The 27,157-nt window shown below is 46.2% G+C and overlaps 2 protein-coding genes across 6 annotated transcripts in view; both read right to left on the bottom strand.

Moving 5' to 3' along the window:
* Window positions 1-910: 910 nt before the first annotated feature.
* Rnf135 (ring finger protein 135) lies at window positions 911-13,432 on the bottom strand. Of its 2 annotated transcripts, none has more exons than XM_045158867.1 (5): window positions 13,094-13,432; window positions 11,145-11,288; window positions 7,015-7,177; window positions 3,761-3,847; window positions 911-1,835 (listed from the first exon to the last, which is right to left on the bottom strand). In XM_045158867.1, exons 1-5 carry the CDS (start codon window positions 13,427-13,429, stop codon window positions 1,306-1,308), a joined length of 1,260 nt encoding a protein of 419 aa, XP_045014802.1. In that variant the 5' UTR covers window positions 13,430-13,432; the 3' UTR covers window positions 911-1,305. The 2 variants fall into 2 exon arrangements, with proteins under 2 accessions (XP_045014802.1, XP_045014803.1); XM_045158868.1 differs by lacking the exon at window positions 13,094-13,432 and adding an exon at window positions 12,343-12,548.
* A 7,526-nt stretch (window positions 13,433-20,958) lies between these two features.
* Window positions 20,959-27,157, bottom strand: part of Adap2 (ArfGAP with dual PH domains 2) — a 36,622-nt gene continuing 30,423 nt past the window's right edge. For 3 of the 4 annotated variants that reach the window (XM_045159059.1, XM_045159060.1, XM_045159062.1), the window contains 3 exons: window positions 24,559-24,636; window positions 23,475-23,703; window positions 20,959-21,388 (listed from right to left, as the gene is read on the bottom strand). In XM_045159059.1, the coding sequence (XP_045014994.1) occupies window positions 21,354-21,388; window positions 23,475-23,703; window positions 24,559-24,636 (342 nt within the window). In that variant the 3' untranslated portion in view covers window positions 20,959-21,353. Of the gene's footprint in view, window positions 21,389-23,474; window positions 23,704-24,558; window positions 24,637-27,157 lie in introns of those variants that run through there. The other variant, XM_045159061.1, reaches the window with a different exon arrangement.

Below are 27,157 nucleotides of genomic sequence, written 5' to 3'. Positions count from 1 at the left end.
GTCCTGAAAGGCCCAAGAATTCAGAAGCCCAGAAATACTATCACGCTCCAAAGGGAGCTTAAGCGGGCCCCTGCATACCTCAAACTCCAGGCTTTACTCTCTGTTGGAAGCAAGTAAGAATCCCTCTTCTCATTATATCAGAGCCCGCTCCTAATATAAAACTAGGTAAAAAGGGCATGAGATAGCCCTCAAGGATGGGAAATGAGTAATGAAGTGAACCACTTATTTGGTTTCTGTAAATAGCCTGCACCAAAAGCCTTAATAGCCCACACTGTAAGCCTTAGTAGCCCGCACCATAAGCCGTAGCAGCCTGCCTCAGACCACCAAGGTCATAGGAGACTGATACCACACTCTGGTACCCCCACCCAAGGACCTGTGCAAATGCTGACCTCCAAGGTCATAAGAGACTGATACCACACTCTGCTACTCCCACCCAAGGACCTGCACAAATGCTAACCACCAAGGTCATAAGAGACTGATTGGTCCACGAGGGGCTTGAACAAATTAAACTAATTGTCTTAGAAACTATGGAGTGGCACAAACTGACTGGCTCGCACCCTGCGGGCTCCTGATGTTAAAAAAATGATTGGTCTAATGCACAGGCTTTGTTAGAAACCCTGTAAAAACTGTCCCGTTCCTGCATTCGGGGCTCTGCAGTCCTCTAGCCCTGTGCGGTGTACGACTGTGGGCCCCAGTGCGCTTGGAATAAAATCCTCTTGCAGTTTGCATCAAGACTGCTTCTCGTGAGTGATTTGGGGTGTCGCCATATCCGGGCAGAGCGTGGGGTCCCCATCTTGGGGTTCCTTCAGTCCAAACTGACCTGAATTAGTCTCAGGCTCACCTTGAACTCAGATGATCCTCCAACCGCTGCCTCCCAAGTGCTGGAATTAAAGGAACGTGCCACCATGCCTGGCTTCCAAGTCACTTTTATTAGATAGGCTATATCAAAGGCCTAGAGGTCATCTCCCAGGAGCCAGGGAAAGGCCAGTCTTTTCTTTGACACATGAAGGGTTCAAAGAAATCAAGCCTGTTTAGTTAATCCTGCACTGCATAAAAGAATTAACTTCAAAAGTGGCTTTTTTTTTTTTTTTTTTTTGAGATACAGTCTCACCACATAGCCCAAGCTACACTTGAACTCACTAGGTAGGCCACACATGCCTCAAACTTGCAATTACTCTCCTGCTTCCACCTCCCAACTGCTGGGGTTACAAGAATGTTGCTACCATGTCCAACTTCCATAAGTAGGGTGGTGTCACCACCCAAGACAGAAACCAGGAACCCACTGTTCCAGCCACTGGGAGACCTTTATGCCTTTATTCGCCCTATGACCAGGGAGTTTCCAGGATTTAAGCCATATAGCCAAAAGGCAGGGTGCACAGGAGAGGAAGCAGAGATCTCACACTCATACAGGAGCCTCTCTTGATTGGCCACTGAGTAGAAGACAAGCTTCCCAAATTCAAGGTCCAGCAAGACGCCCACAATCCCAGGTTTACTGGAATCAAGGTCAGTTTTCTTGCCCATGGCCCATGCAGAGAACTGGCCAGTCCCCCTCCACTCTATACACCAGGAGTCCGTAGTCCTTCCCAGCATCTTGTCTCGGTTCATGCTCCAGGAAGCCACGCCAACAGCCCAGCAGTTGCAACACCTAGTGTCCACTTCCCAGTACTGCCTTCCAGAAGAGAAGGCCTGGGAACATAAGACCTGGCTGACTGAAAACCTCTCACAACTCCAGGGATAGGGCTGTGGGCGGGGAGACACGGTCACCCTCTGGCAATCCTTGGACACCTCCAGACTACAGGAGAGGCTCTTCAAGTCAAAGGTTGGATTGATGGCCCCTGGGAGAAAAAATCAATACCACAGAACATGGCAAATCAGACTATTCACCCAATAGTAAAAAGTAGCACTATTATCTTCTAGGGTGATGTATTGTCCCTATAAACATTATAATTGGTATGTATACTTGTAGTTTTCTGTATATAACCTTGATGGATGTTGTATTATTTTCCATTCCTGCCTTGATTTTTTTTTTTTTAAGTTTTTTGAGGAAAGGTCTTGTTCTAGTCAGGCTGACCTGAAATTCACTATGTACTCTCAGGGTGGCCTTGAACTCACAGAAATCCTCCCACCTCTGCCTCCAGAGTGCTTGGATTAAAGGCATGTGCCACCATGCTCAGCTTGTTTTGTTTTTTGGGGGTAGGATCTTGCTCTAGCCCAGGCTGGCCTGGAATTCACTATGTAATCTCAGTCTGGCCTCAAATCCACAGCGATCCTCCTACTTCAGCTTTTTGAGTGCTGGGATTAAAGGCATGTGCCACCACACCCAGACATCTCTCAGGAAGCTATTTCTGAGTCTCACCCATGTGCAAAGTCATCTCTTGATTTTCTCAACACTCAGTGCTTTCAGAGTATAACCATGGCTCTTACTGTCTCTACAGTTAAAACTTCAAGCTGGCCAGGTGTGGTGGACATGCCTTTAATCCCAGCACTTGGGAGGCATAGGTGGGAGGATCATCAAGAGAGGTCAAGGCCACCCTGAGACTACATAGTTAATTCCAGGTCAGCCTGTACCAGAGTAAGACCCTACCTTGAAAAACAAAACAAACAAACAAACAAACAAAAAACTTCAAGCTGGAGGCCAGGCAGTTAAAGTGCTTGCCTGCAAAGCCAAAGGACCCAGGTTCAATTCCCCAGGACCCACATAAGCCAGATGCCTAAGGTGGCACTTGAGTCTGGACTTTGTTTGAAACTGCTAGAGGCCTGGCACACCCATTCTCTCTCCCTCTCAAATAAATAAAAATAAAATATTAATATAAACTTAAGCTTTCTGATGAAGGTCCATGTCTTATTCATTTGTATATAATAGTCCCTCTGTCTCCTCTCTCTCATACCAGGGATCAAACCAGGGACCTTGGACTGAGCCACACCCACAACTCCTACTGTTTTCAATTGAGTGAATGAAAAAATGACTTATAATACTTGAATCCAGGTATTTTATACACACATACTCATGTAACCCTTTGGTAATTCCCTAAGAGAAGTGCTCTTATTATCTCCATTTTATACATAAGGGAACTGAAGCCTTAAGAAGTGAAGTGATGGGCTGGAGGGAAGGCTTAGCGGTTAAGGTGTTTTTCTGCAAAGCCAAAAGGACACAGGTTCGATTCCCCAGGACCCACATTAACCAGATGCACAAGGTGGCGCATGCATATGGAATTCATTTGCAGTGGCTGTAGGCCCTGGTGGGCCCATTCTCTCCTCTCCCTCTCTCTCTCTCTCTCTCTCTCTCTCTCTCTCCCTCTCCCTCTCCCTCTCCCTCTCCCTCTCCCTCTTTCTCTGTCAAATAAATAAATAAAATGTTTTTTTTAAAAAAAGAAGTGAAGTGACTTGTCCAAGCTTGCATAGCTATTGAGCAGAACTGCTGGGAGTCAAGCTCAGGACTCTGGGATGCATAGGGTTAAGGACCACCCAGACTGGGACAGCAGGTGGGGGAACAAGCAGGTGGTTTTCACTGGTGGCCCTAACATAGATTCCCACAGGCCGCTTGGAATCTAAGTGCTCAAGGATCTAGCTGAGCGTGGAATTTGGGAATCTTTTCCTTTGTCCTCAGCTCCCCATGTTGAATGATCTGGTCTAGGGAACAAAGAGCCAAGTGTGGAGAGCCAGGGAGTGGGCCCCATAGCAAGGAGGTGAACATAGCACAAGCTCACTGCTCTTTTCTATAGCAGGCTGAAGCCAAGTTTTAAGTGCATTTCATACTTACATGGGGCAAACTGAGAGGCTCTGTTGGGTGCAGGGCATCTCTGGTCTGGCAAGTGTGATGAGGAAGGCAGAGCTTTGAGGTGATCCACTAAGGAATTTAAAAAAATGGGCAGAAAAATGTCCCTTTAGAAAAGGTAAACTGGGGTGGAGAGATGGTTCAGCAGTTAAAGGCACTTGTTTGCAAAGCCTAATGGCCTGGGTTCAATTCCCCAATACCCACGTAAAGCCAGATGCACAAAGTGGTGCACACATCCATAGTTCGTTTGCAGTGACAGGACACCTTGGTGTACTCACATTCACTTTCTCTCTGCCTCTTTCTCCCCATCTCTCTTTCTCAAATAAACATATAAAAATATTTTTTGCCAGGCATGGTGGCTCATGCCTTTAGTCCCAGCACAGAGGTAGGAGGATCACCATGAGTCCAAGGCCAGCCTGAGACTATATAGTCAATTCCAGATCAGCTCGACAGGTGCCTAAGCAGTTAAAGTACTTGCCTAGAAAGCCAAAGGGCCCAGGTTTGATTCGCCAGGAATCATGTAAGCCAGATGCACAAGGTGGCACATATGTCTGGAGTTCGTCTGCAGTGGCTGGAGTCCCCGGTGTGTTCATTCTCTCTCTCTCTCTCAAATAAATAAATAAATAATAAATAAAATAATTCAATCTGGTTTCATCTATTTCAGTAGCCTTAATTTGGTTGTTTTTTTTTTTTGGGGGGGGAGGTTCAAGGTGGGGTCTTACTCTTGCTCAGGCTGACCTAGAATTCACTATGTAGTCTCAAAGTGGCCTAGAAATCACTGTGATCCTCCTACCTCTGCCTCCGGAGTGCTGGGATTAAAGGCGTGCTCCACCACACCTGGCTAAAAAGAAAAAAAAATTTGAGGTAAACTAAAAGTATCCAACTGTCACCATCTGGCACATGCCTTGCATTCCTGTCACTGGCACATTTCTGAGTGTTGGGGATGAATCAGGCAGTACCACCAGGCCAGTCCACCCAGTTTCATGTTTTCACTATGAGCTTTTTCAGTGTTTCCCTAAGTTTCTTGCAGGCAGGGTTCTTGCTCATCTCTGTATTCTAAGCACCAAGCCCCATGTTAGCTCTCTATATAACAAGTATTTGATGCACATTTACCAAATAAATTAACTAACAGCTACAATCCATGGGGATTACAGCACTCCAATCCCAAAATACTCATTACCAAAATGTCAACATCTTAAACTATTGTGATATGAACCAGGTAACCTGAGTTGGTGTAAGGTTCATCTCAACGGCTAACATCTCCAACTCCTTCTCAATGTATCAGAGTTTTAAGTATTTTACTTTAATTTATTTATTATTTATTTGAGAGAGAGAAACAGCAAATGGACATGTCAGGGCCTCTAGCCACTACAAATGAACTTCAGACACATGTGCCATCTTGTGCATCTGGTTTACGTGGGAAATGGGGAACTGACCCTGGGTCCTTAGGCTTTGCTGGCAAGTGCCTTAACTGCTAAGTCATCTCTCTGGACCAGAGTTTTAAGTATTAACATAAAGCAGCTATATATTCTAGGTTGCCATGACCATGGTGGGCAGGAGCAAAGAAAGTGAAGGGCACCATACAGTGTTGACATCTAAGATGAAATTCTCCCCTAGGGCTGGAGAGATGGCTTAGTGGTTAAGCGCTTGCCTGTGAAGCCTCAGGACCCCGGTTCGAGGCTCGGTTCCCCAGGTCCCACGTTAGCCAGATGCACAAGGGGGCGCATGCATCTGGAGTTCGTTTGCAGAGGCTGGAAGCTGTGGCGCACCCATTCTCTCTCTCCCTTTATCTGCCTTTCTCTCTGTGTCTGTCACTCTCAAATAAATAAATAAATAAATAAAGAAAGAAAGAAAGAAAGAAAGAAAGAAAGAAAGAAAGAAAGAAAAAAAGAAATTCTCCCCTATTTGTATGTTGAACTGACCTCAGCATAAAACAAAGATCTAACACAAACTAAGATAAAAGACTGTCTGGGGTAGACTGTGGGCTGTGGCAAGTTAGGACATGAGAACAGGAGAGCTAAACTTCAGAGCCATTCTCAAAATTCAGGTGATTACTGAAACAACTCAACTATCCATAGTGAATAAATGGCCAATCAAAATGTGGTAGAGAGTCAGGCATGGTGGCGCATGCTTTTAATTCCAGCATTCAGGAGGCAGAGGTAGGAGGATCGCCGTGAGTTTGAAGCCACCCTGAGACTACATAGTGAATTTCAGGTCATCCTGAGCCAGAGTGAGACCCTACCTTGAAAAACTAAATGAATGATCTGGTCTAGGGAAGAAAAAGCCAAGTGTGGAAAATGTAGTAGACAGCAGGGCATGGGGGTGCACACCTTTAATCCCAGCACTTGGACAGCAGGGGTAGGAGGATCACTGTGAGTTCAAGGCCACCTGGGGACTGTGGAGAGAGTTCCAAGACAGCCTGGACTACAGTGAGACTCTACCTCCAAAAAAAAAAAAAAAAAAACCATGGTAAAGGGCTGGAGAGATGGTTCAGTGGTTAAAGGTGCTTGCTTGCAAAGTCTGACAGCCTAGGTTCGATTCCCCAGTACTCATGTAAAGCCAGAAGCACAAAGTGGCAAGAGATCCTGGTGTACCCATTCTTACTCTCTCTGTTGGCCTCTGTCTCTCTCTCAAATAAACTAAAAAAAAAAAAAAAAAAAAAATTAAGGGAAAAGGAAAAAAAAAAAGGAGCCGGGTGTGGTGGCGCATGCCTTTAATCCCAGCACTCAGGAGGCAGAGGTAGGAGGATTGCCATGAGTTCAAGGCCACCCTGAGATGACAGAGTTAATTCCAGGTCAGCTTGGACCAGAGTGAGACCCTACCTCAAAAAAAAAAAAAAAAAAAAAAAAAAAAAGGGCCAGGCATGATGGTACATGCCTTTAATCCCAGCACTCAGGAAGCTGAGGTAGGAGGAAGGAGGATAGCTGTGAGTTCTAGGCTAGCCTGAGACTAATTCCAGGTCAGTGTGGGCTAGAGAAAGGCCTTGCCTTAAAAATCCAAAATAATAATAATAAGTTCTACTCTATTCAGGACCTCATATACAGCACACCTTGAGCCAGATCCCAGAACAGAATCAGTAACAAACATACCTCAGCCCCCACCTACTGGACCCAAAATGGCATAACCAAAAAGTAGCCACGCTGAGGATCTTGTCCTCCAGGAAGAAAGCCATGAAGCGCTTGGCCATTTCCACTCAACTTCCTTATTTAATTCTTTTCCACCAAACAAAATCAACTCACCCAGGGTTTGCTCCTCAGAAGCCACTTTCCATGTGTTGTACCCTTGCAATTTTTCCTGAATTTCTTCTAGATTATGAAGAATATTTATCATTTTCTCCTCAGATGTGTTGGAAGTTGTTAGCTTTGGAGAAACCAAAGAAGTATTGTCCACAGAAGCAGCAGCCTATTGATAAACCATAAAATAACAAAGGGCTGGAGAGATTGCCTAGTGGTTAAGGCGCTTGCCTGCAAAGCCTAAGGACACAGGTTTGATTCCTCAGAACCCATGTAAGCCAGATGCACATGGTGGTGCATGCATCTGGAGTTCATTTGCAGTGGTTAGAGGCCCTGATGTGCCCATTTTCTCTCTCTCTTTCTCTCTCTAATAATAATAAACAAAAAAAAACTTCAGAGGCAAGCCCAACAGACTGGCCTTCTTTTTCTTTCTTTCTTCCTTCCTTCCTTTCTTTTTTTTAATGAGAGCAAGAGAGTGAGAACTAGAGCGAGAGAGATAATTGGCATGTCAGGGCCTCCAGCCACTCTAATCAAACTCTAGACACGTGCGCCACCATGTGCACATGTGCAACCTTGAGCACTTGTGTCACCCTGTGCATCTGGCTTGTGTGGGATCTGAATAGTTGAACATGGGTTCTTAGGCTTGGCAGGCAAGGGCCTTAACTACTAAGCCATCCCTCCACCCCCTCAAAAAATATTTCAAAAAAAAAAGGGCTGAAGGGATGGCCTAGTGGTTAAGGTGCTTGCTGCAAAGCCAAAGGACCCAGGTTCAATTCACCAGGACCCACTTTAGCCAGATGCACAAAGGGTGCACATGTTTGGAGTTTGTTGGCAATGGCTGGAAGCCTGGTGCACCTATTCTTACTCTTGCTCTCTCTCTTTGACTCTAATAAATAAATAAATAAATAAATGACAGGGCTGGAGAGATGGCTTACTGGTTAGGGCGCTTGCCTGCAAAACCAAAGGACCTCAGTTCGATTCCAGACACATTAGCCACCAGCCACCACATGCATCTAGCTTACATGGTTTCAGGGAAGGTGAACCTGGGTCTTTAGGCTGCACAAGCAAGCACCTTAACCGCTAAGCCATCTCTCCAGCACAATTTTGTGTCTAAAGGTTTGCTTGGGGTGGGGGGGAGGCTAGAGAGATGGCTTACCAGTTAAGGTGCTTGCCTGCAAAGCCTAAGGAAAGAGTTTGGTTACCCAGTAACCACGTAAAGCCAGATGCACAAGGTGGTGCATTTATCTGGAGTTCGTTTGCAGTGGCTGGAGGCCCTGGCACACCAATTTTCTCTCCATTCTCTTTCTTTCAAAAAAATTTTAAAAGCTGAGTTGTAACATAGGGCTAGAGAGATGGCTCAGCAGTGAAGGGGCTTGCCTGTAAGGCCTAAGGACCCAGGTTTGATTCCCTAGTACCCACATAAAGCCAGATGCACAAAGCAGTGCATGTGTCTGGAGTTCACTTGGAGTGGCATTAGGCCCTGGTGTACCCTTTCATTTCTGTCTCTCTATTTGCAAATAAATAAATAAAATTAGGGTTGGAGAAAAAAAAAAAACTGAGTTGTGAAAATACCTTGAAAACAATTTGGAATAATAATAATAGTATAAAAAACATTGGTCTGGGCATGGTGGTGCACACTTTTAATCCCAGCACTCAGGAAGCAAAGATAGGATTGCTGTTGAGTTCAAAGTCAGCCTGAGAATACAGAGTGGATTCCAGGTCAGCCTGGGCTAGAGTGAGACCCTACCTCAAAAACCAATAAATAAATAAATAAATAAAATTGGGCTGGAGTGATGGCTTAGTGGTTAAGGCACCTGCTTGTAAAGCTTAAGGGTCCAGGTTTGACTCCCCAGTACCCACATAAGCCAGATGCACAAGGTGGTGCATGTGTCTGGAGTTTATTTGCAGTGTCTAGAGGCCCTGGTTCACCCATTCTCTCTCCCTCTCTCTCTCTCTGCCTCTCAAATAAATAAATAAATAGATATGATATGAAAAATATTTAAAAAATAGTAGAGTGGTTATTTTTTCTGTTTGTTTTGGCATATGTGTGGTATGTGTGCCAGTATGTGTGCGTGTTTCATATGTATCCCGGGGTTGGGGGACATAATGGTGTACCTGTCATCCCAGTGCTCAGGGGTCAGAGACTGGGGATCTCTGCTAGGCTACCTGAATTGGTGAGCTATGAGTTCAAGTGGAACACCCCGTTTCATTAAATAAAGACAACAACTGAGGAATATACATGACATCGATTTCTGGCTTCCACATGCATGCAAACAGGTATGCCTGCCTGCATATGTGCATGCATACATACACACACAATAAACACACATATACCCCCCTCAAAAAAAAAAAAAAAAAAAAAGAATAGCCTCAGCCAGGTGTGGTGGCACACACTTTTAGTCCTAGCACTCAGAAGGCAGAGGTAGGAGGACTGTTGTGAGTTTGAGGCCAGCCTAAGACTACATAGTGAATTGCAGGTCAGCCTTAACTAGAGCAAAACCCTACCTTGAAAAAAAAGCCTCCTAGCTGGATATGGTGGCTCACACCTGTAATCTCAGCATTTGGTAGGACAGGTAGGAGGATTGCTATGTGTTCAAGGGCAGAGTGAGTTACACAGTGAATTCCAGGTCAGCCTGGCATGGAATAAGACCCTAACTCAAAAATAAAAAAGGGGGGGGGTCCTGGAGAGATGGCTTAGCAGTTAAGGCACTTGCCTGGAAAGCCAAAGACCCAGGTTCGATTTCCCAGGACCCATGTACGCCAGATGCATAATGTGGCACATGTGTCTGGAGTTCGTTTGCAGTGTCTAGAGGCCCTGGTACGCCCATTCTCTCTCTCAAATAAATTAATTTTTTTAAGGTAAAAAACTAAGGGCACAGGGGGTGGGAAGGGGATATAGTTCATTGGTAGAGTACTTGATTAATAGTGCACAGTGTAGGAGGATCAGGGATCACTGTGAGTTTGAGGCCACCCTGGACTAGAGCAAGACTCTACCTCAAAAAAAAGGTCATTGAGCCGGGCATGGTGGCGCACGCCTTTAATCTCAGCCCTCGGGAGGCAGAAGTAGGAGGATCGCCGTGAGTTTGAGGCCACCCTGAGATTCCATAGTGAATTCCAGGTCAGCCTGGGCTAGAGTGAGACCCTACTTCGAAAAACAAAAAACAACAACAACAAAAAAAAAGGTCACTGAATGTAAGAGGTAGGATATCTGGATTTACCTGAAGCTCATGGATGGTTTTAGAGACAGCTGAATAGGTGGAGCAGTAAGGATGGGTCCTACCAATCCAGTCTACTTCAAGCTTCCATAACTCACCTCCAGCATGCTAAAGAACTGATTATTCATTTTTGATAGTAAAGAGAATGGTTAAAAATTGAAACTTGGAGCTGGAGAGATGGCCCAGTCATTAAGGCACTTGCCTACAAAGCTTTAGGATCCAGGTTCAATTCCCCAGTACTCACATAAAAAGCCAGATGCACAAGGTGGCACATGCATCGGGAGTTCATTTGTAGTGGTCAGAGGCCCTGGTACACCCATTCTCTGACCCCCTTCCTGCCTCTTTATTTCTCATAAACAAATAAATATGTACATATATTAAATAAATAAATATGTACTTATTTATTTATTTATTTTGCTTTTCAAGGAAGGGTCTTGCACTAGCCCAGGCTGACCCCGGAATTAACTCTGTAATCTCAGAGTGGCCTCGAACTCACAGTGATCTTCCTACCTCTGTCTCCCGAGTGCTGGAATTAAAGGTGTGTACCACATACCCGGGTTAAAATAGATTTTTAGAAACTGAAACTTACTCGTGAAGCGAAAGAACCCCAGTTCGAGGCTCAATTTCCCAGGACCTGTGTAAGCCAGATGCACAAGGTATTGTGTGTATCTGGAGTTTGTCTGCAGTGACTGGAGGCCCTGGCGTGCCCCATTCTCTGTCTGTCCGTCTATCTATCTCTCTCTCTGCCTCTTTCTCTCTCTGTCTGTCCCTCTCAAATAAATAAAAATAAACAAAGATTTAAAAAAATATTAAAAAAAAAATTGAAACTTACTGCATCCTGCATTCAGATTGCTCTGGTTGGAAGCTGTCTCTCCTGCTCTGCTCCCTCCCTCACCAGAGGAACCTCCCAGAGGAACCTACCTTGCCCAGGATGCCCAATTCATTGTCCAGTCCAGGTTCCAAGCTGCATCTCTGCCTCTGAAGTCTCTTGACCGTGTCCACAAGCTGTTCCACCAGTCCTGTCAGCCCCTGGATGGCTTCCATGGTGCTCTTTGGTACTGCCGCCTTCAACAGAGCAAAGCTGGGGCTGGAAAAGGCTCAGATCTTAAGAGTGCTTTCTGTGCAAGTGTGAGGGCCTGAAGGGGCCTGAGAGAATGCTGGAGTTCTATCCCCAGGACCAAAAGAAATGGATGGGCCTGGCCACACCTGTCTGTGACTCCAATCCTTTAAGGAAGTAGAGACCCAGGAATTGCTAGAGTTTGTGGGGAAAAAAAAAAAAATCTGGCAAAATCTCAGATCAGCCAGACACTCTGGGCTCAAATAAGCATAGTGGTACAACCGTGCACCTGGCATTCCACTTACCCTCCCCCCAACCACCACAGGCACACATACAGGGTACCACATAGGCACATAGGTGAGAATATATTGCACACACCACTAAAACCACCTTAAACACAAAGCTGGGTTCCTGGTTCCATAAAACTGGACCCAGCAACAACTATGATGTAGATGAGAGTCATAAACACCATGGTACTATCAAAAAAGCTGATGTGGGCCGGGCATGGTGGCGCACGCCTTTAATCCCAGCACTGGGGAGGTAGGGGTGGGAGGATTTCTGTGAGTTCAAGGCCACGCAAAAACTACACACTGAATTTCAGGCCAGTCTGAGCTAGAGTGAGACCCTACCTTGGAAAAAAACAGACCAAAAAAAAAAAAAAAAAAAAGTAGACGTGGCTGGGCATGAAAAAGGCACATGCCTTTAATCCCAGCCCTTGGGAGGCAGAGATAGTAGAAACCTGAGGCAGGAGGATCACCATGAGTTTGAGGCCAATTTGAGATTACAGAGTGAATTCACATCAGCCTGGGTTGGATGGAGACCCTACCTTGAAAAAAAAAATCAAAAACAGGTCCACACACATATGCACATGTACCCCCACACACGTGAGCCTGTCGGTACACATAGGATCACACATACACACACTGTCAATGGTGGCATATCCACACACAATATAATTTAGCATACAAAGGAAGTTCTGATACATAGGACATGAATCAATCCTGCAAAGCTGGTTAAGTGAAAGAAGCCAGACACACAGGAACATGAATTGAGTCCTCTTACATGAAACCTCCTATAGCAGGTACGTTTAGAGCCAGAAAGTAAATTCATTAGACATGGCCAGGAGCTGGAGGGAAAGAAATGGAGCCATTGCTTAGTGGGCACAGAGTTCCTATTTGGCAGAGATGTAAACATTCCGGAAATTTTGCACTATACTGGAAATACAGCTAAGGTAAATGAACTGCACACTTAACAATCATTAAAAGTCCTGGCTTTGTGGCACACGCCTTTAATCCCAGCACTCGGGAGGCAGAGGTAGGAGAATCGCTATGAGTTCAAGGACACCCTGAGAACACATAGTAAATTCCAGGTCGGCCTGGGCTAGAGTGAGACCCTACTTCGAACCCCTCCCCCCCACCCCCCGCACACACACATTAAAAAAAGTTTTAAAACAGAACACGTTATGGTATACACATATTCAATCACAATAAATTTTAGAAAACCCCCACAAAAAGACCGGGGGGGGGGACACAATGAGGCACTGTACCCACGTTGATGGGCTTTCGATTTTACTTTTATTTATTTTGTTTGCTTGTGTGCTGGTTTTCGAGATTTTAGGATCTTGCTATGGGAAACTTGGTGATCCTCCGGCCTCAACTTCCCCAGGGCTGGAATATTCCACCACGCCCGGCTTCCCCGCCCCTTTATTCTGAAATGTCCATGGATTCCCCTGAGAGTAAGCGAGAGTCCGGCAGAAGCAGGACCGACGGAGGAGGAGGGGGGAAAGAGGGCGCGGCGGCACGGCCCTGCCTACCGGCGGCGGCTGGTGCGCATGCGCGTGTGCGTGCGCGTGGCCCGGCGCGGGCTCGGGGCCGGCGTCCAGCTCCCGCGCCGCGCATGCGTACTTGTCCACGAGCGCCTGCAGCTGCGTGTTCTTCCTCAGCGGCGGCGGCCGCGGCCAGTCCTCACGGCAGGTCGGGCAGGCCCAGCCGTGGCCGGCGGCGCGCAGGTGCCTCAGGCAGCCGCGGCAGAAGTTGTGGCCGCAGGGCAGCGTGGCGGGCCAGTCCAGGAGCCCGTGACAGATGATGCAGTTCAAGTCCTCCTCGTTCAGCCACACCGGGATGGCCGGGTTGCATCCCGCGCCCGCCATGCCGCCCTGCAGGCCGCGGGGACGCGGAAGCCGCCGGCCCCGCCCTCGACCTCCGCGCATCCGGATCTGCGCCCTTTCCGGAACGGAGCTGCCCCCGCTCAGCCACCCGGCACCCCCCGGCGACATCAGCTCGCTGCAAGCCGCTCGGAGCTGGCTGATGCCCCAGACACTCCCGCTAACGCGCATCTCCGGCAACTTTTGGAAGGAAAGAAGTTTCGTTCAGAAACGATTTATAAGGATGTGACACATCTTGTTGAATACTTAATGACATGCATGCAAACAAAAGCAACAACAACAAAAAAACTCTACATAGCAATGCATTGTGAGATATTTGTGTGTGTGTGTGTGGTGTTGGGAATGGGACCTATAAATTATTTGTAATCTTTCAGCTACCTTTTTAAGAACGATTTTATTATTTATTCGAGTCAGAGAGAGAGAGAATGGGCACACCGGGGCCTCTAGACACTGCAAACGAACTTCAGATGCATGTACCTCCATGTGCACTCAGATGGCAGAGGTAGGAGCATCGCTGTGGGTTCAAGGACACCCTGTGACTACATAGTGAATAACAAGTCAACTTGGGCTACAGTGAGCCCCTACCTCGGGGAAAAAATAAAAATACACATAGCTGGGCATTGCGGTGCATGCCCTTAGCCCCAGCACTCAGGAGGCAGAGGTAGGAGGATCATCTTGAGTTTGAGGACAGCCTGAGACTACAAAGTGAATTCTAGGTCAGCGTGAGCTAGACTGAGACCATACCTTGAAGCCCCCACACCCCCCAAAAAATTAGATTAAATTCAAAAAAAAAAATTTTAAGCTGACTCGGGTTGGGGATATGCTCAGTGGTTAAAGGTACTGCTTACAAAACCTACTGGCCTGTGTTCAACTCCTCAGTACCCACATAAAGCCAGAAGCACAAAGTGGCATATGTGTCTGGAGTTTGTTTGCAATAGCAAGGGGCCTTGGCATGTTCATTCTCATTCCCTCTGTATTTCAAGTTAATTAATTAATGAAAAGCTAACATATCAGCCGTAATCTTTTTTTTTTTCAGTCATAATCTTATTTTGATACTTTTTTTCGACTTAAGGTCTCACTCTAGCCTAAGGACCCCAGTTTGAGACTCCATTCCCCAGTACCCACATAAACCAGATGCACAAGGGGGCGCACTGGTCTGGAGTTCGTTTACAGTGGCAGGAGGCTCTGGAGCGCCCATTCTCTCTCTCTCTTTGCCTATTTCTCTCTCGCTGTCGCTCTCAAATAAATAAATAAAAATAAACAACAAAATTAAAAAAAAAAAAAACAAGGGCTGGAGAGATGGCTTAGCAGTTAAGAATGCTTGTGAAGCCTAAGGACCCAGGTTTGATTCTCCAAGGTATCATGTAATCCAGATGCACAGGGTAGTGCATGCGCCTGGATTTCATTTGCAGGGGTAGAGGCCCTGGCACACCCATTCTCACTCTAATAAATAAATAAATAAATAAAAATCTTTTAAAAAACCCAGGTCGTGGTGGCACATTCCTTTAATCCCAGCACTTGGTAGGCAGAGGTAGGATTGCCATGAGTTCAAAGCCACCCTGAGACTACAGAGTGAATTTCAGGTCAGCCTGGTTACAGTGAAACCCTACCTCAAAAAAAAAAAAAAAAAAGAAAGAAAGAAAGAAAGGGCAGAAGGAGATTTAAAAAAAGACATCCTGGTATCTTGGATGATCAAAGACGACAGAAACCAACCCAGGCCTCAGGTCTCATGGAGACTTCACTTCTTGTATGTGCAATCCTCTCTACTTCTCTGAGGGGCACTCCCTTCTAGAAGTCTTTCCCTTCTTCAGCATCTATCTCTGTGTCTGCTTGCTTCCTTTTCTTCCTCTCCAGGCTGCAAGTTCCTGCTGGTAGAACTGCACTGGTTTCCTCCTTCCCAGCACCCAGCACAGCTCACAGGTGTCCAGAATGGCAGAAGTGACCCTTAATACATGTCCTGCAAGGTGCTGAATCAGTCCTGTCCACGGTGCTTTGGGAGCTAGAAAGGATCCACCTCCCAGTGGAACTTCGCTCAGAAAAGAAATATCCAATATCTTATTTGCTCCCCAATTGGGAGACTCAAGAAAAGTCCTATAAAAAAAAAAAATCACAGGGGCTGGAGAGATGGCTTGTTGGTCAGGGCGCTTGCCTGCCAAGCCAGAAGACCCAGGTTCGACTCTCCAGTATCCATGTAAAGCCAGATACAAAAGGTGGTGCATGCCTCTGGAGTTGGACTGCAGTAGTTAGAGGCTCTAGCAAGACATTCTCTCTCTCTCTCTCTCTTTCTCTCTCTCTCTCTCTCTCTCTCTCTCACACACACACACACATTATTAAATAAATTCAAAGAATAGTGGCAGGAATGATGGTGCCTGCCTGTAATCCCAGCACTTGGGAGAAATAGGCAGGATGATCAAAAGTTCAAAGCCATATTTGGCTCTATAGTGGGTTTGAAGCCAGCCTGTGTTATATGAGACCCTGTGTCAAAACAAAAACCAGGTAAGGTGGTTTGTGCCTGTAATCCTAGCACTTAAGTTGAGGTAGGGGGATCACCCTTACTCTGAGGCCAGCAAAGACTAGAGAGAGTTCCAGGTCAACCTGGACTACAGCGAGACCTTGTCTCAGAAAAATCTCTCAGAGGCTGGGCATGGTGGTGCACACCTTTAATCCCAGCACTTGGGAGGCAGAAGTAGGAGGATTGCTGTGAGTTCAAGGCCACCCTGAGACTGCAGAGTGAATTCCTCCAACTCACAGCGATCCTCCTACTTTTGCCTCCCCGGTGCTGGGATTAAAGGTGCATGCCACCACCACATCTGGCTTGTGAGTTTTAAGTGAAACAAGGTTAGATCACTCAATATACCTCTGTATATCCCTTGAAATGAAAGAAAGAATCACAGTGCAGGGACCTTGGCCATCTGTGTTTCTGAACATGTCAGCCATTTGAGATTTCGTTCTGTTCCTCTTTCCCATCCTGAGGCCTTTGAGCATTTTCTTTCCTTAGTTTAAAGTGCTTTCCTCGCCCTTTCACTAACCTTCATTGACCTTGGAGGTTTCAACTTCTGAGACAGTTTCTGGAGGCCACTCCCCTGTCTTTTCCATTAGGATTGGTGGGTTCAGCAGGGTGTATGGGTGCCTGCCTTTCATCCAAGCAGAGGTTGGAAGAGCACTGTGAGTTCGAGGCCAGTCTGAGACTATAGAATGACTTCCAGGTGAGCCTGGAGTAGACTGAGACTCTGCCTCTAAGGGAAGGGGGCAAAAAAATTGAATCAAGGTTGATGTGTTGCCACAGACTCACACAAAGGGTGAGCTCTCCTTTCTGAGCAGGCCTCATTGAGCGGCCAGGGTGGAGCTGCTGCCCCCCCTGCAGGCTGTGAGCTGTAAGAGCAGGACCACATGATCCAATTCCTGCCTATCCTAGGCTTGGCACTAGCCCAGCACTTGAGTACTAGCCAGAAATACTTGTTATTTACAGTGAGTTTCAAATTCCTCATTTTAAAAACAAAAACTCAGGCAAACAGTTGCAGAAGTAAATTTTTCAGTTGTCTTCAGTTAGTGGCAAAGCTGAACAGATGGCACTCTGCCCTGTGGTCACCTCAATTGGCCTCTTTCCTTCCAGAGCACTGTGAGGAGCAAGGCAGGCATTGTTTCTGTTATCTAGGTTTCTATTTCTTCTCAAATGCGCACAAAGATGGCACTTTCCCAGGAACAATTTTTAAATGTATCCGATTATTTGTTTAGGTGCTGTGGATTGAACTCAGAGCCTCAAGTATGCGAAGTGTAGAGGAAAAACAGGCTAAAAATAAAAGTAAAATTCCCACACTGACTATTGAGAGCCTGACCCCAACGACTTTCTTTTTTTTTTTTTAAAAAAAAATTATTTATTATTTGCAAGCACAGAGAGAATGAGACAGAAGGGAGACAAAGAGAATGGTCATGTCAGGGCCTCCAACGCTCTGAAAATTCTAGCTACATGAGCTACTGTGCATCTGCCTTATGTGGGCACTGGGGAATTAAACCCAAGTCATTAGGCTATGCAGGTAAGTGCCTTAGCCACTGAACCATCTCTTCTCCAATCCAACTTCCAATGTCTTTTTTTTTTTTTTTTTTTTAGTTTCTCAAGGTAGGGTCTCACTCTAGCTCAGTCTGACCTGGAATTCACTATGTAGTTTCAGGGTGGCCTTGACCTCATGGTGATCCTCCTACCTCTGCCTCCCGAGTGTTGGGATTAAAGGCGTGTGCCACTACGCCCGGCTATAACTTTCAATGTCTTATACACATATTTAGCCTAACTCCTAAGAACCATGAGTGGTCAACCTCATGAAAGACAACTGGTGTGGTAAAATTTACTACTTAACAAGATAGTAAGATGTCCACTTATCTACCCCACACAAATGGCACTTTGCCTATTATAAAGAACTCTCTTTCCTTTTCTGGGGAAGGTGATTGTCTCACCCAGAGAATTCTCTAGCTAAATTTGTTTCTCTTGAAGTGTAATTTATTAAATCTTTTTTATTTCTGTTTTGGTAAGTATGTTTACCCAAGCACCTCCTTCTTTGTCCATTACTCTCAACATTAAATGCACACTTGACCACTGAGCAACCACCCACCCCCTCCCAGGAGCTCTGAGACAAGGTCTCAGAGTGTTACCCAGGCTAATCTCAAACTCTTGGGCTCAAGTGATTTTGCCTCAGCCTCCCAACTAGCTGCGACTGTAGGTATACCTTTTGTTGTTGTTGTTTAATATTTTAATTTCTTTTATTTATTTGAGAGAGAGAGGGAGAAAGAGGCAGATAGAGAATGGGCTTGTAGCCACTGCAAACAAACTCCAGATGCATGTGCCACCTTGTGCATCTGGTTTATGTGGGTACTGGGGAATCAAACCTGGGTCCTTAGACTTTTCAAGTAAGTGCTTTAACTGCTAAGCCATCTTTCTAACCCTGTTGTTTTTATTTTTATTTATTTGTTTGAAAGACAGAAATAGGCAGGTAGAGAGAGAGAGAAAGAGAGAGAATGGGCGTTCCCGGGCCTTCAGCTGCTGCAAGCAAACTCCAGATGCATGTGCCACCTTGTGTATGTGGCTTATGTGGGTTCTGGGGAATCAAACCTGGGTTCTTTGCCTTTGCAAGCAAGCACCTTAACCACTAAGCCATCTTTACAGCCCCCCCCCCCTTTTTTTTGTTTGTTTTTGCTTTTCAAGATAAGGTCTCACTCTGGCTCAGGCCGACCTGGAATTCATTATGCAGTTTCAGGGTGGCCTCAAACTCACAGCAATCCTCCTACCTTTGGTTCCCAAATGCTGGAATTAAAGGCATGCGCCACCATACCTGGCTCTTGGTGGTTTTTTTTTTTTTTTTTTTTTTTTTTTTGCGAGGTAGAATCTCACTGAAGCTCAGGCTGACCTGGAATTCACTATGGAGTCTCAGGATGGCCTCGAACTCATTGCGATCCTCCTACCTTTGCCTCCCGAGTGCTGGGATTAAAGGCGTGCGCCACCATTCCTGGCTTTTTTTTTTTTTTTTTTTTGGAGGAAGAGTCTTACTCTAGCCCAGGCTGACCTAGAGGCCACTCTGTAGCCAGGCTAGCCTCAAATTCACAGCAATCCTCCTACATCAGCTTCATGAGGGCTGAGATACCACCATGCCCAGGAACCCTAGGCGCATATTTTAACTTTTTTTTCAAGGTAGGGTCTCACTTTAGCCCAAGTTGACCTGGAATTTACTATGTTGTCTCAGGCTGGCCTAGAACTCACAGCAATCCTCCTACCTCTGTCTTCCAAGTGGTCAGATTAAAGGCATGTGCTACCATGCTCAGCAGGAGCATATTTTAAAAATATTATTTTAGATTGAGAGGGGTTGGGAATACGATGGAGAATGGAGTTTCAAAGGGGAAAGTGGGAGGGGTGGAAGGGCATTACCATGGGATATTTTTTATAATCACGGAAGTTGTTAATAAAATAAAATTGGAAAGAAAAAAAAGAATTGAATAAAATAAGACTGAAAGGGAAAAATAAATAAATATTTTATTTATTTGAAATAGAGAATATATGATTATATAGTGTGTATGTGTGTGTGTGTGTCTGTGTTTGTGTATGGGTGTATTAGGGCCTCCTGGTACAGCAAACAAACTCATCATATGTGCCACTTTGTGAGTCTGGCTTTACATGGGTACTGGGGAATCAAACCCAGGCCATTAGGCTTTGCAAGCAAGTGCCTTTAACTGCTGAACTATCTTTCCAGCCTCTTCCCCACTTGGGAGTATATGTATGCATGTGTGTACATACATATATATATGGACATATACATATATATGTATTTTTTTTTGAGGTAAGGTCTTGCTCTAGGCCAGGCTGACCTGAAATTCACTATGTAGTTTCAGGGTGGCCTCACAGCAGTCCTCTTACCTCTGCCTCCCGAGTGCTGGGACTAAAGGTGTGCACCCCCATGTCTGGCCTTCAGGAGCATTTTTTACTTATGCAGAAAATCATTGCCTTTCAAGAATGAAAGTGAATGTTTTTATTTTTTTCAACTTTTTAATATGAAAACTTTCAAATCTATATAAAATTTTCACTATTAAGAAAATAAATGCTCATCTATAATCCATTTAGATTCATCAGTTGCTAATATTTTTCACAGTGGTGTGCTCTCTCTGTATATAAAGATATATAGACACATACATTCTATTCATATACATATATACACATACTTTTTGTTGTTGAACCATTTAAGAATGGCTATAGACATCATTCCATTTTCCTTTGAGATGTATGTCCCAAGAATGGGAACATTCTCCTATATAGGTACATCATGATTATGACAATTTTACGATACTGCTAACTAGTACATATCCATAGTCTAATCTCTCCAATCTCAACTATGTCCATTTCAGCTGTTTTTTCACTTTTTAAATCCAGGATCCAATCATGAATCCTGAGTTGCCTCTGATTACCATGTCTTAGTCTTTTTTATTTGAGACAGGTAGTCAAGGCTAGCCTTCAATTTGCTATGAGCCAAGGTTGGCCTTGAACTTCTGATCTTCCTGCCTGAGATTATGCTGACACCCGTATCCAGCCTTGGTTTCCTTTAATCATTAAGTTTCTAGACTATTTTATCTTCCATGATTTCAAATTTTAAAAAGTCCAGGCTACTGGTTTAGCAGCATGTAACAAATGTAGATTTAGACTTATCTGATAATTTCCTCATGATTAGATGCAAATTAAATTTTTCTTTCTTTCTTTTTTTTAATATGCCACTTCTATGATGCTGCTACTATGGGTCTCTTTTCATTGCAATGCTTTTCTGTTGCTTCTCTCTTTTTTTCTTTCGTTTTCTTTTTCTTTTCTTTTTTGAGGTAGTGTCTCGCTCTAGCCCAGGCTGACCTGGAATTCACTATGTCATCTCAGGATGGCCTCGAACTCACAGCAATCCACCTACCTCTGACTCCCAAGTGCTGAGATTAAAGACATGCACCACTACACCTAGCATTATTTATTTATTTTTTGAGGTAGTATCTCCCTTGGTAGCTCAGGCTGGCCTTGAACTCACTGTATAGCCAAGGCTGACCTTTAACTCATGTTACTTTTTCTGCCTCAACCTCCCTAGTGCTGGGATTACAGACATGCACCACCACACCCAGTTTGCAATGTCTCTACTTCAGATGTGAGAAAGTTCCGGGCCTTCAGGACTTCCGAGTCTGAGTGTGTATGAAGAGATAGAATTCATCTCTGTAACAGCTCTACAGCCAGCGAAGGCTGGAAAGAGAGAACAGAAAGGAGCCTAGGAAGCAGGAGGCTATACCACATCTTCAATCTTGACTGAGTTCATTCCAGGGCAAATGGTGGTTGCAGGGTTGTGCAACCAGGAATATTTCCAGGAACTCAGAGGTTCAAGCAGCCATCCAGCTCCTCAGTGATAGGTCACCTCTTGCCACAGCCACTCTCAGCTGATAGAGCTGCAAGGGAAACAAGAGGGCTAAGGAAGATGGTCATGCCAGTGCCATCCTGCTAGAGGGAACAGTAAAAGGACATGTGTGTAAAGATGGAGTTGTTGCCAGAATTAACAAAAAAAAAAAAAAAAAAATGAAGGGCTGGAGAGATGGCTTAGTGGTTAAGACACTTGCCTCGAAGCCTCAGGACCCAGGTTAGTTTCTCCAGGTACCACATAAGCCAGATGCACATGGTGGTGCATGTGTTGGAGTTCATTTGCCATAGATAGAGGCCTTGGCATACCCATTCTCACTCACTCACTCTCTCTCTCTTTCCCTCTCTCTGTCTCTAATAAATAAATAAAAATAATTTTAAAAAATTGAAAAGAAACAGAAAAGAAAAATGAGGATTAGTCAGGCGTGATGGTGTACGCCTTTAATCCCAGCATTTAGGAGGCAGACGTAGAAGGATTGCCATGAGTTCAAGGCTACCCTGGGAATACATAGTGAATTGCAGGTCAGCCTGGGCTAGAGTGAGACCCTACCTCAAACAAAACAAAACAGGATTAAAATTTGGGCTGGAGGGGCTGAAGAGATGGCTTAGTGGTTAAGGCAGTTGCCTGCAAACCTAAGGACCCGGGTTCCGCTCCCCAGAACTCACTTAAGCTAGATGTACAAGGTGATGCTTGCACACAAAGTTGTGCATGCATCTGGAGTTAAACTGCAATGGCTAGAGGCTCTGGAATGCCAATTCTCTCCCCACAACCTCATAAAAAATTTTTGGACTGGAGAGATAATTCAGTGTTTAAGGTGCTTGCCTGTGAAGCCTAAGGACCCAGTTTCGTTTCCCCAGAACCCATTTAGGCCAGATGCATACAGTGGTGCATGCATCTGTAGTTTGTTTGCTAGAGGTCCTGGCACACCCATTCTCTCTCTCTTAAAACAAAAAATAAAATAAAACAGATATTTAAAAAAATTAAAGGGGGCCGGGCATGGTGGTGCATGCCTTTAATACCAGCACTCAGGAGGCAGAGGTAGGAGGATTGCTGTGAGTTCAAGGCCACCCTGAGACTCCATAGTGAATTCCAGGTCAGCTTGGACTAGAGTGAGACCCTACCTCGGAAAACAAAAAATTAAAGGGGGCTGAAGAGATGGCTTAATAGTTGGTTAAGGCCTGCAAAGCCAAAGGACCGAGGTTTGATTCCCCGGGACCCATATATGCCAGATGCATAAGGTGGCACATGCATCTGGAGTTCATTTGCAGCAGCTGGAGGCCCTGGCGTGCCCATTCTCTCTCTTGCGCTCTCTTAAATAAATAAATCAACTTTTAAAAAAAAATTAAAGGGGCTAAAAGAAGGAGACAAGAAGAACGCATGAGCTAGAAAGGGAAAGAAAAGCAAGATACGGAGAGAAAGGGAAACTAAGAGTTTCTGACCCACAGCCCTACTAAGCCCCTAAAAGGTTTTAGCACCTTCCTTACCCTTGGCTTTGGGAACTGGGACAGTAAACACAGTTCGTGTTTATTCTGATCAGTCTCTGAGGGCACAAGGGCTTCCCACAGGGACTGTGTGGGGTCACCTGTTCAGCCTGTACTTTTCCAAACACAGAACTTCTTCTTTGTGTCCCAGTAGCCAGGCCCTGGGCCAGCGGCTTCCTCCCCAGCTCAGCATATCTCTGCTATTTCACAGGGCTGTCAGCAGATAGGGATGCCTCCTTGTGTGTGCAGAGGAGAAGCAGAAGAGAGAGAAGGGGCCTAAGGAAAGGCAGAGCACTCAAAATCGTCTTTCTTCAGGCTGGGGAGGAGACCTGAAGCCCAGGAGCTGACCAGCAGCATGACTCTGCTAATAATACCAAGCCAGGGTTTTCTCATGAGAAAAAGAGACGGCCCAGGACAGCAGGGGCAGCCTCGAGGGTTCAGCCAAGGACACACTCCTTCCGAAGTCCGTGCAGACTTCCGCGTTAGAGGAACGACCGTGCAGAGTGACTCTCCGGCAAGAATGTGCAACGTCTGCCTTTCCACGGCAGGAGGAGAAGACAAGGGAAAAAGCACAGCCAGCCAGGCTCCTCAGATGAGCCCAGGCAAAGCCCCGCGCCCCCAAACCCCGATTCTCACTGAGCAGGTAGAGGGGCGAGAAGGGGCGAGCCAGGACGTCCCGCAGACTCTCCAGCCATTCTCGCTGCTCTTTCTCACTGGGGCAGGTGAGGACGAATCTTCGCTCTGGGGTGACCACGGTGAACCCAGCTTTCCAGCGATTTCCCCGGACGCCCTTGGGCAGGTCTTCACACACTTCGTACCCCTGCTCCTTGCTCCCCAGACACACCTGACCCTGCTCAAAGGCATCCTGAAAAGGGAAGGCACCTGCTTACCCATCAGAGGGTACCCACCCGAGGACCCAGGAGCCCCTGCGGCCCCGCCAAGTCCCAAACTCCGTTTTGCTAACAAGGTGTGTGTGTCATCGCCAGGTTCAACTTGGAATTTGAAAGGGTAAATCCCTAAAAGTAAATTGTACACATAATCTACAAGAAAGATACTGGTACTTGATATTTTTGGAGAACAAACCAGGCACCAAGAACTCAAGAAGGTTTTTTTGCTTTTGGTTTTGGTTTTACGAGGTAGGGTCTCACTCTAGCCCAGGCTGACCTAGAATTCAATGTTTCTCTCAGGCTGGACTCGAACTCGCGGTGATCCTCATACCTCTGCCTCCCGAGTGCTGGGATTAAAGGTGTGCGCCACCACGCCCAGCTTCAAGTGTTTTATATGTAATACATATATTTATCATAGCTACCTTTCAGCAAGGAATTCATGTTAAGCCTTTTTTTTTTTTTCCCCCAGAAGGAAAAGGCATAGAGATTTAGAGAGCTATGTTCATACCTTGTTCAGAACATGCCCTACAATGGCAGGGCTGAGACTGGAGCCCACCCTGTTGATTCCAAAGCCCATACCCCTAACTGTACCCTGAGCCTCCTGGTTAGAAGAGTGGAGACTCGGGAGGAGGTATACCTTACTTAACCACAACTGGCCACACTGGAGATCCTCAATGGAGCTGAATGGGAGAGAAGTAGGAGTACAGGTTTTCCTGTCCAGGGTTCCCCAGTCCTGGGGCTTTGGGGGATGGGTTTACCTGTATAGTCTGTGACAAGCACTGACCCACCCGTGGGTGGGGCAGGAGGGCACAGAAACCAGGAATGGCTCTTACCAGTGGGTTCTTGTAATACAGCAGCATCCGCTCCTGGGGATCCAGGGCAAACCACCTTTTCTTGAAAGGTTCTCTTTGCTGTAAAAAAGGGAAGCTCTTACCAGAGACTGCAAAGCCAGGCACAGAGAGGTCAGGGCCGGCCAGGGAGGAGGCCAGTCCCACCGCTTCTCCAGCCTGGCTTCTGCACTGAGACACCCTCGTGTTTATCCCTGGGGCCTGGGCAGGTGCTTGGACTCTAAGGGTTCAGTTCACCTTCTTCCCATCCTCCACCACTCCCCACCCTCTGCCAGATTTGCCCTGCACCCCCAGGTGCTGTCTGAGGTAGGAAGGGGTGCTTCCCTCTTTCTCAGGCCGTGGACAAGGAAGTCTCAGAAAAAGGAAGCCAGGGAAACCAGAAGTAGCTGCTGGTCACAGACATGAAAACGCTGGCCCTGGCCCACATCTAACCTCGGTCAGGGGAGAGAAAGTCACATTCTTAGGGTAAGAACCAGGGAGGGGCTGGGCGTGGCTCCTGAGGGAAAAAGCCTGTCACCACACTTTGGCCACTTTCTCAACAAGCCTGAGCTTTTCTTTCACACCAAAGCCCCCAGTATCTTTCAGAATACTTTTTGTTTGTTTTTCAAGGTAGGGTTTAACTCTAGCCCAGGCTGACCTGGAATTCAGTATGTAGTCTCAGGCTGGCCTTGAACTCACAGCAGTCCTCCTACCTCTGCCTCCCGAGTGCTGGGATTAAAGGTATGCTTGTGTCACCATGCCCAGCAAGGTGTCTTTCTCCTCAATTGCTTTTCACCAGATTTTTTTTTTCCTCTCTCACCTGATTGTGTATGTGTGTGTGTGTTTCCGAGGTAGGGTCTCACTCTGGTCCAGGCTGACCTGGAATTCACTATGTAGTCTCAGGGTGGCCTCGAACTGAAGGAGATCCTCCTACCTCTGCCTCATGAGAGCTGGGATTAAAGGCATGTGCCACCATGCCGGGCTGAATTTTTGAGACAGAGTCTCTCACTGAAGCTAGAGCTCACCGGTTTGGCTAGATGACTGAGCCATCAAACCTTAGTAATTCTCTGGTTTCTGCCTCCCCAGTGCTGGAGCTACAGGCTTGTGCTACCATGCCCAGCTTTTATACTGGTGCTGGGGCTGAACTGTGGTTCATGCAACAAGTACTTTACCTACTGGGCCATCTCTCCTCTCCCTGTTTTTATTTTTTTTAAGATTTTATTTTTAGTTATTGATTTATTAGAGACAGAGAGAGGGAGAGAGAGAGTGTGTGAGAATGGGCATGCCAGGGTCTCTAGCCACTGCAAACGAACTCCAGATGCATGTGCCACCATGTGCATCTAGCTTACATGGGACCTGGAGAATCAAACCTGGATCCTTAGACTTCACAGGCATGTGCCTAGCTAAGCCATCTCTCCAGCCCCTTATTTTTAATTTCATTTCATTTTATTGGTGGGGGGCAGTTGAGGTAGGGTTTTATTCTAACTCAGGCTGACCTGGAATTCATTATGAAATCTCAGGGTGGCCTCGAACTCACAGTGATCCTCCTACCTCTGCCTCCTGAGTGCCAGGATTAAAGGCCTATGCCATACCTGGCCTTATTTTAATTTTTTAAATTGAGAACTTTATTGTATGAACATAGTGCCTAATGGTCATATTCCCACCAGGTCATACTCTTAGGTTCCCTCTTCCCAACCCCCGTCCCTGTTCCCCTGAGGGTCCTCCCTAGTAGGGTTATCAGTATTCACCGTGGGGTCACAAATGTCTCAGCCAGTCTCTGTAGGGGCACAATGTCTCAGAACACTCCTTTCCACCCTGTGGCTCTTATATTCTTTCTACCCCCTCTTCTGCAATGTTCCTTGAGCCTTGGCAGGCATGTTGTAAGATTTCTTTAGTATCGAGTTCTTTTCTCTTTGATGAGTTTTGAGTCTCCTCAGTGTTTCTTGCCATCTCCCTGGAGAAGGTTCTCAGACTAGCAGTGAGAGCAGAACTCATGTTCAATCTGTCACTTCCTCTAAAGTTTCCTGGGCCCTGGTGGTGGTGGTGTAGATGGCTCACTCTGTGCTGGGCAGTTGGCTTTCTTTTCTTGTCATACTGATGGGTCTAGGGTCTCCCCGGCAGTCACTGACATCTGGGCCCTGGGTGGCCTACTGGTGCATCTATTCTTATCTTTTTGCAGGGCTAGGAATTGAAGCCAGTACCTAAATGTTCCCTGTTTTGAACTATATCACCATTCCTGTTTGCCTTTTATATTTTTGTTTTGAGATAAGGCTTCAGCCTAACTTTTGGCTTGCTATACAGCCCAGACTAGCCAGGAATTTGCAGTTCTGTCAAAACCTTCTAGATTTGTAGGCCTGTGCCCCTACGCCCACCTTACATTAAACCTTTATTAAAAGCCTTAGAAGGTTGCCACTTCCGGGCTGGAGAGATGGCTTAGCGGTTAAGCGCTTGCCTGTGAAGCCTAAGGACCCCGGTTCGAGGCTCGGTTCCCCAGGTCCCACGTTAGCCAGATGCACAAGGGGGCGCACGCGTCTGGAGTTCGTTTGCAGAGGCTGGAAGCCCTGGCGCGCCCATTCTCTCTCTCTCCCTCTACCTGTCTTTCTCT

Source organism: Jaculus jaculus, chromosome 9 (assembly GCF_020740685.1).
Source record: "Jaculus jaculus isolate mJacJac1 chromosome 9, mJacJac1.mat.Y.cur, whole genome shotgun sequence".
NCBI lineage: Eukaryota > Metazoa > Chordata > Mammalia > Rodentia > Dipodidae > Jaculus > Jaculus jaculus.
Note: the sequence above shows the minus strand (reverse complement) of the source record. Positions and strands in the feature narration are given on the sequence as shown.

Bases quoted from the DNA above. Each gene is read 5' to 3' on its own strand.
- Rnf135 (XM_045158867.1), bottom strand. From the start codon at position 13,429: ATGGCGGGCGCGGGATGCAACCCGGCCATCCCGGTGTGGCTGAACGAG. The intron at 7,178-11,144 runs GTAGGTTCCTCT...GTTTATCAATAG, and splicing joins AATTGGGCATCCTGGGCAAG to GCTGCTGCTTCTGTGGACAA. The intron at 3,848-7,014 runs GTGAGTTGATTT...TAAATTCCTTAG, and splicing joins TTCTGAGGAGCAAACCCTGG to TGGATCACCTCAAAGCTCTG.